The sequence below is a fragment of the Bos mutus genome, unplaced genomic scaffold, assembly GCF_027580195.1.
Source record: "Bos mutus isolate GX-2022 unplaced genomic scaffold, NWIPB_WYAK_1.1 CTG1471, whole genome shotgun sequence".
NCBI lineage: Eukaryota > Metazoa > Chordata > Mammalia > Artiodactyla > Bovidae > Bos > Bos mutus.
In genome coordinates this window covers 1,106-12,256 of record NW_027218931.1, presented here as the reverse complement: position 1 = coordinate 12,256, position 11,151 = coordinate 1,106, and the positions used below count along the sequence as shown (strand labels likewise).

General features: G+C 49.4%; 1 protein-coding gene across 1 annotated transcript; it reads left to right on the top strand.

Annotated features, from left to right (window-relative positions):
• The first annotated feature begins 8,500 nt into the window (after positions 1–8,500).
• Positions 8,501–10,425, top strand: LOC102279086 (myeloid-associated differentiation marker). The gene has a single exon (XM_070366718.1). The coding sequence runs from the start codon at positions 8,598–8,600 to the stop codon at positions 9,540–9,542; it is 945 nt and encodes a 314-aa protein (XP_070222819.1). The 5' UTR covers positions 8,501–8,597; the 3' UTR covers positions 9,543–10,425.
• Positions 10,426–11,151: the final 726 nt, after the last annotated feature.

Here is an 11,151-nt window from a genome sequence, read left to right as displayed (position 1 = left end):
GTCAGGTTCTGGCTGGCTTGCCAACAGGAAGTGATCTGGCTGGGATGGGAACTCGGCCACAGGACCTCTGGGTGGGGACTAGAGCCAGACCAGGACACACGGGAGCCAGGAGATGAATCCTGGACCCAGAGAAGAGGGAAGGGGCTCAGCATTTACTGAGGTTCTGTTCCCTGCTGGGGCTTCCTTAGTGGATCAGATGGTAAAGAATTTGCCTGCAACGCAGGAGACTCATGTTTTATCCCTGGGTTGGGAAGATCTTCTGGAAAAGGAAATGGCTTCCCACTCTAGTATTCTTCCCTGGAGAATTCCATGGGCAGAGGGAGCCTGCGGGGCTACAGTCCATGGGGACACAGCATCAAACATGACTGAGCGATTAACACTTTTCTTTTTCCGCTTATGACTTGCTGAGCTTTGCAGGGAGACAGACCTGTATTCAAATCTGGGCTCTGACAGGGAGTACCTGTGTGAACTTGAGCAAAAAACATAACACAGTCTCTGAGCCTCAGAATCATCATCTGTACAATGGGGATGACAATAATAATATTCCTGAAGATGAATGAAATGGAGGTGATGTCACCGAGTCAGTCTGTTGGTGCTGAAAAACATATTGGCCACTCTGTCCCTTTGGGTCTAAGGTACAAAGCAAATCCAAGCAGATTTTAAGGTCCTAAACCCACATGACTGGGTTCAAATCCCAGCTCTGACACCTAAACCTCTGTAATCATGATCGGTTGACCTCTCTGTGCCTGTGAAAATGGGGACTGAAAACATAGTTCAGGGGCTGCTGGGAGGAACAAATGAATCCACAGCAGAGCTGGACCTGCAGTGAGCACGACACATACGACCTCTTGTAACTGTTGTGTCCACAGCAGCCCAAGTCCTCAGGGCCCATTTCTCAGCCGACAGAACCTGTGACCTGTCACCCGAGGTCTCTTCTGGAGCCAGGCTGGGCTGGTGAGGTTTGCCCAGTTGGTCTTTTCTGGGTCTGCTTCTGACCAGGAATGGAGAAGTGGTGGGGGTGGGGGAGCTTAGTTCAAGCCCATCTCCTCACCCCCCACTCCAACCAGCATCTGATTCCATAAATCCCTCAAGTGCTTGGCCCATCAGCCCAAACCACTGCCCCCAGTAACACTCCCATTGCTAGCGTGGGACCACTCCTTAGGCAGAACACTTAAAAGAAAGCCTGGTGTTCTTTCTGCTACTTCAGGCAGGAAATGCTTCTTGAATAGTCTGTTCCTGGACCTTGTCAGAGGCTGGCAGGACCCCAGAACCCTCCATCATCTCTCGGACCCTCTGCTACTCTCTCACAGGTTTTGGCTCCCCTGTTTTCTACTCTCCCGATCACATGTACTCTGACCCAGCTTTGTTCATGTGTCAACCACAATGTGCTTAAATATAGGCACATAAAGACCTCGTCTTCTAGTATCTTCAAGCAAATAGGATGGCTCAGCCACCAGCCCATTAGTGGGAAGTTGTTACTTTTGTACTGAAACAAGTCTGATATGTTAAGAGTATATTATTATGGGGTATTATAAAAAGGAATGCAATATCCCACGTTTACTTTCATGGAAAACACGAGGCTTCAAAGATAAACTCTAGAATATAGATCCACAAAGCAGAGGTGTCTTTTCCTTTGTTCACTGAAGTTTTCCCAGTGCTGAGCAGAAGGCCTGGTACGTTGCAGGAGTTTATTAAATAAGTATTAACAGAGCTTACGACGTCAGGCTCCTTCCTGCCTGGACCTCCTGACCGGGATACATTCCATTCCTTCTGCCTTTAGGGGAAATGTTGAAGAATCAGTGATTCCTTTGTTTTCTCTTTTAATTCTCCCAACTTTCCCATGGCCTTGTATGACGAACATCTCCAGGGAGAAGAACAATTGAGAACCTGAACTTCCGCCCACCTCATATTTGAGGATGTCCCCATCGTGTGAATCTTGATGAGAAACTGGGCCTCACCTTCAATAGGAAACTCAAAAGGTCAGGTAAATATTTGACCTGCCGCCATGTGAAGTCTGGACACACACCTAAGGAGCAGGTGATACACAGACACCAGGTCAGATCGGATTCCTATTGCTGGGGCCTGAGTAGCATCCAGAGTCTGCTGCCAGGGGCCGTGGTGTCTGGACCAGCTGCCCTTGGCTGTGCCCCAGCTGCCCAGCACCCCTCCTTCCTGGTCTAAGCCTGCTCTCAGGCCCGTCTCTCCCTAATAATTCTCTAGCAGCCTTCTAGGACAGTCGTTCTCTGCTTAAGTTGCTAGAGGTGTTTTCTGCAGGATGCAATCAAGAATCTTCTCCTTTAAAAACTGGTGCTATCTGTAAAGCAATTATCCTTTAATAAAAAAATAAATAAATTTTTAAAAACTGGTGCTATTATCTCCATTTTCTGGATGAGGAAACAGAGGCTCAGAGTGACGTTGACTGGACAGGACTACTATGTTCCAGGCTGAGTTCTGGTCTCCGTTCAGGGTTGGGGTGTGTGTAGACATGTAGCAGGAAAGGCCCTGAGATGACCAAGAGGAACTGGAAGTACTTCTCAGTGACTGGAGGGAGGGAGGCGATGAAGCTGGAGAGGTAGAAAGGGGTGCTTACCTACAGGGTTTTGGAGGTGATATTGTGCGGTTTGAGGGAGCAAAGAAAAATGGTAAAATGTAACTTAGTTTGAGTTCAGCCCAAGCTGACTTTGAGGCAAAGAATGGAAATAGAGGAAGCAGTGAGAAGCTCATGAGGGGAGCACAGGTGAGAAGGCTGGATGGATCTGGACCAAGATCAAGTGGATGCTCTAGAGAGGAGGAAGAGTGTGTGTGTGTGTGTGTGTGTGTGTGTGTGTGTGGTGTGGATTCACAGTATTTTGTGAAGCGCATCTGTGAAGGTGGTGCCATCAACTGAGATGGGAAAGACAAGGAAGGATCTGTGTGTGTTGGCGCTAGGAGGGTTCAGGAGATGGGACCAGACATGGTGAGTGTGAGGCGTCCTGAGACATCCAGAGGGAGAGATCTGGAGGCAGTTGCATATGACTCAGGGTCTCTGTAGAGATCAGTCTGGAGGCCAGAATTGGGGAGTTATCATCATACAGCCAATTCACTTCACTCAGCTCCAAAGAATCAGAATCTCATGGTGAGGGGTGGGTCACATCCATAGAGTGGCCTGACCTCCAACCACCTAAAATAGCAGCCTTGCCCATCCCTGCATTCCAATAACTTTCTTTTTCACCTGTTTTCCCTTTATCATAGTATTTATCACCCACTGACCTGATATTCCATTCTGAAGGAGATCAGCCCTGGGATTTCTTTGGAAGGAATGATGCTAAAGCTGAAACTCAAGTACTTTGGCCACCTCATGTGAAGAGTTGTGTCATTGGAAAAGACTCTGATGCTGGGAGGGATTGGGGGCAGGAGGAGAAGGGGTGACAAAGGATGAGATGGCTGGATGGCATCACTGACTTGATGGACGTGAGTCTGAGTGAACTCCTGGAGTTGGTGATGGACAGAGTGGCCTGGCGTGCTGCGATTCATGGAGTCGCAAAGAGTCGGACACGACTGAGCGACTGAACTGAACTGAACTGACCTGATATTACACATTGGTTCTCAGATTTTCCATCTTATGTCCTAGAAGATAAGCTCCATGAGGGGGGTGTTGGGAAGCATAGTGCAAAATAGCCGTAAAAGGAGAAAGTCCTTGGGAAAATGGAAAAGGGCCATAAATACTCAGCTTTGCACTGCGGACAGAAAATCATCTCCTGCCATTGGTTATGCTCGGCGCCAAGAGTTAATAGGGATGTTACTTGTGAAAGCGGGTTGTGGGATAAGCCCATGAGTCATTTTAGAGCGCACTGTCCTTGAAATGTTTTTACTGATTATGTGTTAACTCCGTATGTGCTCTGCTGACCATATACTTTAAGCTCTTTGTTCCTGCTTCTATAAAAAAAGCTTGACTGCAGAAATAAACTTGTCAGTCCTTGCAAGAGACTGTCCAAGTGTCCTTCTTTCAGGTTCGTCGCTTCCAAGTCCCAGGGAGAAAATCGCAAACAGGGGGAAATACTGGTTATCTTCTGTGCTCTCTGTCCAGTGTCTAGAAAACTGCCAGGCACACACTTGGTGCACAGGCGTATTTGTCAACTGAGTGGAATCTTAAAGCCATCGGACTGGATGAGGACGAGAAGGAGTGAGGGTGGGTAGCTAGGCATCGGGCCTCCTTTCTCCCAATAGAAGGGAGTGTACAGTGCACCTCCCCTTAAAGTAAAAAAAAAAAATTCTGGAGGTCACTGATTCTCAACGGACAAGAGTCCTGAAGCAGAGATTTTGGATCCCAGGGCCCCACCTGATGCTCAGCCTCACACTGGCTGCCTAGAGGGCATCTTAAAGGAATCTGGGATAAGTTCCACCCCCAACCAATCTCTGGAGAATCAAAAAAGGAGCTGGTGAAGAACACGAGGGACTTGAAGACACGACCACGAACGTAGGGCTGGCTGTTGCTGATACTGGTGGGGGCTGCTGATGAAGGTGATAATGAGCCAATCAGCATAGTTCTCTGGCCTCCTGAGCCAGGCCTGGGAAGGCTGGCTTGAACCAAACCATGTCTCCAGGCTGGATATGATGCAGGACGCTTCAGTGGCATAGAGTACAGCAGCCACGAAGGAGAGTGCAGTGGCAGTGATGACCCTGTTTTGGGCGGAGCCTGGAGGCAAGAACTTGATGTAGGTGGTGCCAAAGATGATGGACGTTTAGAGGCAGGAGATGGAGAAATAAAAGGCCTGGGCACAGAGAAAGCCGTCCCAGGAGAAGGGGAGGCCGGACCGGAGCCCACAGAACTCCCCTATGAAGATGGTGAGGGTCACGGTGAAGCAGAGGCACCATGAACATGCACCAGTTAATTACGTCCCCCTTCAGAGTGCCCTCACTGGCCCCCAGCGAGAAGGGCACACAGGTGGAGAGCAGCTAACTCACATGGAGGAAGAAGCCCATGATGAGCTTGGTGCCCAGGCCTGAGGAAGGGCATATGGTGATCACGGTGGTCAGGTAGGTCACCGGCACCAGTTTGTAACCTTGCTTGTTTCTCAACCAAAGGCTTATGAATACTTCAACAGAGTTTGATGTTTTCTGGTTTCAGTTTTGCTTGGCCAGTTAAGCTCTGTTTCTGCCTCAATTCTATTTTCTCTAGAAAATATACAACCACTGACCCCTCGAACTGATGTGCTGATCTGAACAAAGCAAGGACCACATGTTCTCAGCCTGGAAAGGCTCCTGGTGGTTACTGTAAAGTCCCCCAAAATAGAAGCACAGCACACCCTGGCATGCAGCCTGCAGCCATTTCCTGCTTCCCTCCTCGTATAAATCCCAGCTGAGCCTTGCGGTGCTGGGAGTTGATTCTTCTGGGCAGTAAAACACCTTCTTGCCGGCTTCCTTAAGATAAAGCTACTTTTCTTAAACCCAAGACTTAGCTCTCTGTATTGGCTTCTTCAGCGACAAGCAGCTGGGCCTGACTTGGGGGACAATGTTGAGCGTCCAGGCAGGAGTCAGGTCCCCAAGTTTCCAGCCCCTCCCTTTCTTCCTAGAGCAAGGAGCAGAGTGCCACTGGGAAGATAGGGTGGAGTGCCAGCTACTCCTGGGAAGATCTATTGATCTTTTCCAGCAGCTGCCAAACTTGCTAGTTTCAGGAACTAGCCCTGCCCCTCCCCACACCTTGCTCACAGGGTGCTTTCTCTTTTCTGTTAAGAAAAGGAAACTGGCCTCTGAAGGAGCACCGAGCTCTTGACTGAGTGAGTAGAGGGGTGTGGATCCCAGGAGCCCCTTTCTCACCTGTTTGGGTGTATTCTTTGCTCTTTGAAACTCTGGGGCCAGTTGGACACTGCAGAAGTGGGAATGGCTTGTTTGTGACTCTGTACCACTCTCTTCCCAAGGAAGAATTGCTTGTTTGTTTAAATCTGTTTTGGGGGAGCCAATGAAGTAGGGGGAGGGGATCTACATCCATCCCTTCCACAAGGCACGCATCTTGGCAGATGGGCCAAACTGGAGGTATGACCCTGTAATCAAGAAAAAAATGGTTTTCTACTTTCAATACAACCTGGCCCATGTATGTTTTCAGTTGTGAAGAACATTGGTTCCTGCGTGGATCTCTAAATTATTCCAGTATTTTGCAGCTGGAGCTCTTTTGTTAAGATCTGGTAAGTGGGAGGGAACTCCATACGCAGGTCTTCCTGTTACTCCATAGTAAGGATTCTTCCAACAAGGGCACTAAATTAAAGGCAAAAAGGAAACGAAACTGTGAAAAGTCTGCCGTGTTCACAGAGGAGTCTGCAGGCAAGGGAGGAAGAAGAGGGGGTCAGCTTTCTAGGGAACTGAATCCAGCCCCAGCTCTGTGGTTCCAGTCCTGACGCCTGAGGCAGGCGCTGCCAGGGCATCTGCGCCCCCCTCCCCCCAACTCCAGTCCCCGGAAGGAGGAGGAGTTCTAGTGTGTTGGCGGGACACAGCCTTAGCGTCACCGCAGTGTGAGGAAGAAAGGAGGTCTGAAGCAGTCTCTCCTTTAAGACGGGACAGATCACTCAATTTGGCCAGAGTGTGTCCCCTGGGGTGGGGGTGGGGTGGGGGCGCGCCAGGGGTGGATTTCCACTGAGACGATTCCCTGCAGGAGCTTTCAGTGCAGGAGAAGAGTCAGGGACTGACTCTTCATACAATCTTTTTCTCACCTTTGACCTGCCAACCTGGAAAAAACCAAATCCTCCAAGTTGATCCACAGAAAGTGGCGGAAATGTTCATGAGTATTTTTTTCAAACCACCGTCCAACATGGGCTGATGCACAGATGTGGGTGATGATTGTGTTCACAGTGGGGGAGCCGCACCTCATCCCAGGCAAAGCCCAGCACTCATCTCTCGGTGTTTGGCTTCTTGAGGGATGACCAGACAAGCCAGAGTTCAGTAACATGGGATGAGCTAAAGGGCCTCCAGAAGCTAAAAGAGGCAAAGAGGGACCCTCCCCTGGGGCATCAGAGACAGAGCAGCCTTGCTGACACCTTGTTTCAAAACGCTGACCTCCAGAACTCTGAGAGAACAGGTTTCTGCTGTTTTAAGCTGCCAGACTTGTGATAATTTGTTGCAAATCTAGGAAACCAGATTTAATTTCCAGAAATGAAAAATATATTCTTTCTCATATTTTTAAAAAAAATTCTCAGAAAAACTTGCTGACCTCCTGCCCTAGAGCATGGTGGTCACTTGGATCCCAGGACCCCTTGTCATATCCTGTGTCCCCCAGTGTCTGAGACTCACAAGGGAGGGTCCTCTGATCTAGAGAAGGCTGGTTGGTCCAAACATCCACAGGAGCCAGGAGGGAAGGAAGGAAGTAAAGGGGATGGAGCGGAATAGGGCCCCTGGAGAGGACCAGCTGCACCTCTCAAAGGTGGTGAAAAAGCAGGATGCTGTGTGCATGACATGGTCTCATGTCTATAAAACCAAAAAAAGAGATACAGTTATGGCCTACAAACATGTATGCATGTATGTACACACATGTCTAAATAATGATTTCAAAGCTTGTGACACATGTTGAAGGCTGTACATGAAGTTGAGGACATGGATTCTCCCTGGATGGAGGGCTGGATGCTCCTGTGAGCAGGCAGGAAGCCTGGCCATGCCCAAGGGGGGAATCTGGGCACATGAGAGATGATCACAGTCCTGCTTTATGTTGATTATACATAAGAATAAGAGAAATATAGAAAACTACACAAAGATATAAATGGAAAACAGTACAGAGGGCATAGAAGCTGCTCAGCTCCAACCAACGCCCCCCCATTTCCCCCAAGGGCACACAGCCCAGTGACACCAGATATCCTGTGCTTCTAAAGGAGCAGGAAATCTGGATTTTCTTGTGAAATTAAAACACTGCAGCTTCCAGCCTCTTAGGGAAGAAACAATACTGATTCTACACCATGTCTTCCAGGAAACACCATGAAGAAAAGCAAAACAAATCCTCGGGGCCACCTCCAGTACAAGCCAGTTTGCACCCCTAATCTGGAGCAAACCAAGCTTGCATGAGGTTATGTCTAGAGGGAGTCCAGGGCCTCTGGGTCCTCTCTGAGGGGGAGGTGGAGAACCGTGAGACCATAAATTGCCTCATGTACATTCAACTCAAATTCTGTTACCAAATGAATTTTTTTTTTTAAGTTGTTTCCAATTTTGAGAGACTCGAAGGTTTGAGATTGTTATAAGGACCATTCTACCTTGCAATCTCCATAGATAATGGTATGCAGCACAACAGGCCCAAAATATTCATGGTTTGGGGTCAGACCAAACATGGCTGTGAGATCTGGGGATGAGACAAGTCTCCTGACAAGGCCAAGGCTGATGGGTGGGGAGAACCATTATGGAGCAGCTGTGTGGTTACCCAAGTGTCTGAGCCATTGGTTCCAACTCCACAGATTCTGAGCCTCAGTTGTCACAGGCTCCTGAGCCTGTTCCAGGCATCTGACTTAATCCACCTCCAGGGCTGAATTTTTCTCTGACAGGTCCTCAGCGAAGGTTACTCGCATACCAGTGACTGTGACCTACCGGACCATCACAGCACTGTGTCTACCAGGCTGACATCTCAAGACAAGGGCTCCGTTTACGTCATGTGCTCCTGCCTCTTCCGCCTGCTGCAGCTCTTCTCCACCTGTGTGGCCTTCTCGCTTGTGGCTGACATGGGCATTCGGAGAGGGGCCATAGGTAACTGGTCCATGTCCTTCTGGTGCGTCTGCTTCGTTGTAACTCTCATCATCTCCATAATCGACGTATGTGAGCTCTGGTCCCGCTTTCGTTACTTCTGGTGCAACTTCTCCATCACCTATGCCTGCTACGCCACTCTCATCTGTCTCTCGGCCTCCATCATCTACTCCGTCACCTATGTCCAGTTCCTGCCTTATGGTCCTTACAGGGACCGGGCAATCGCTGCCACTGCATTCTCCTGCATTGCGTCTGTGTTTTATGCCCTGGATGTGGCCCTCATGAGAAACTGCTATGATTGCGATGACGTCACCTGCTACGTGCACACCATGCCAGGCCTGCTGAAGGTGCTGGAGACCTTCATGGCCGGTGTCATCTTCACCTTCCTCAGCTACACCTCCTTGTACCTGGACCGGCCGGCCCTGGAGTGGTGTGTGGCCATGTACTCCATCTGCTTCGTCCCAGCAGCCCTGGCCATCGTGTTGAACCTGGGCGAATGGCAACGCAGGCTGCCCGGGCCCTTCCCCCTCTTCCAGCTTGTGCTCAGCCTGCTCTCCGTCCTCCTCTATGTCAGCGCTCTGGTCCTCTGGGCACTCTACCAGTTCAATGAGGAGTTTGGCGGACAGCTCCAACGGTCCAGTGATATGGGCTGCATCAGTGGGCTCACCTACAACATGTGCTTCTGGGACCGGAAACTGACTGTGGCCATCCTGACAGCCGCCAACCTGCTGGTTTACATGGCTGACATGGTGTACTGGGCTCGCCAGGTTTCTGTAGGGACCAGGGGTCAGTCCAATGCTCCCGATCCCTTCCACTCACAGGAGATGTCTTTACAGAGCTCTGTCAGCCCCTGATGTCCTCTTCCTGGCTCTCCTCTCTCCCTGCTCACATTCTTCCCCACTCATCTCACGCTCTTTTCTATTCCTTCCCTCCTTCTGCTCTGTCTGCTTCCTGTCTTGTGTGGTTGCACACATTCTGTTTTCCTTCTTTCTCTTGCTTCTCTCATTTTTTCTACATTTTTCTACTGTTTTCCCCTTTCCTGGTCATCCTTGCTTTTCTCATCTCCTGTGTCCTGACCAACTGTGCCCATTTATGTTCTCCTGATCAGAACAGCCTGGTATAAATCAAGCTCCCACTCAAGATCAAATTCAAAACTAAGATAGAAAAGATTGAAAATAACCCAAGTGTTCATCTTTAGGATGCGGATTAATAAACGATGATGTAGTGCAAGAGGGAATACTCTGCAACAGTGATAGGTAAATATCTCCTGCTGCTGCTCTGCTAAGTCGAGTCAGTCGTGTCAGACTCTGTGCAACCCCATAGACGGCAGCCTACCAGGCTTCCCCGTTCCTGGGATTCTCCAGGCAGGAACACTGGAGTGGGTTGCCATTGCCTTCTCCGAAATATCTCCAGGAGACATGAAATAAAAATAGTTAAGATAAAAATCAACATGGAGCATACTATATTTTATATAACAAAAATGAGGGGAAATAATATTAAATACACCTGCATGTGGTTGATTTTCATCAAGAAGCACAAGAAGGACTCCCCTGAGTTCATTGGAATAGTTACCTGGTCTGGGTGGGGGAGGGGAGCTGAGGAGAGAATGAATGGAGCCACAGGTAGAAGTGAGGTTTCTCAGAATATGGCTTTTTCAGAAATATTTTTATTTGGAACCATGTAAATATTCCCTTCTTAAAAAATAACGCAGGTATACCTGTGGTGGATTCATTTTGATATTTGGCAAAACTAATACAATATTGTAAAGTTTTAAAAATAAAATAAAATTTAAAAATAAAAAAATAAATAAATTTTACATTTGAAAAATATACCAACTGGAGAAGAAGAGTCAGGGGACAGACAGTTGGCAGACGGTCTCCATGCTCCCTGCTGCCGAAACGGACAGGCTGCAGGAGGAGCTGAGAGATGCGCGCACAGGCCTGTCTCCAAAGCAGACAGAAGGGAGGCACCTTGGGTCCAGGGGTCTGGGGAGGGGGAGCTGTGGTCCCCAATACCCCTTGCTGAGTGCCTAGGACCTCCACAAGCCCTTTAGCACACACAGGTGATGGAGAAGCCCCCCGGTGCCCAAACCTCAGGTCCTTCCCTTGCTCCCTGCCTGGCCTGAGCTCCCTATCTCCCGGGGCAGCGGCCAGAGGCTCCCTCCTCAGCCAGAGCCTCCCCCAGGCAGGGTGACTCCAGCTGACGCCCCCCAGACTGTGTCCTGAGCCGCATCCAGAACACAGCCCGGGGCACAGATGTTTCCATTCTCTGGCCAGCTTCTTGGAAAAAATCACAGAGTAAACCTTCCAAAGTCCACCTTTGAGTGGAGAGAGAAGGGACACTGCTCTCGGGCGGCCTCAGGCACCGACCCGGAAGCCAGGCATCGAGTGCCAATCCATGTGACCCTTGTCTGTGTGGCTGTCTCTGTTGGAAATGTCTCTGTAGGAAGACTGATGGAACGAG

What these genes read in the sequence shown, in the direction of transcription:
- LOC102279086 (XM_070366718.1), top strand. Translation starts at nt 8,598, where the DNA reads ATGTGCTCCTGCCTCTTCCGCCTGCTGCAGCTCTTCTCCACCTGTGTG.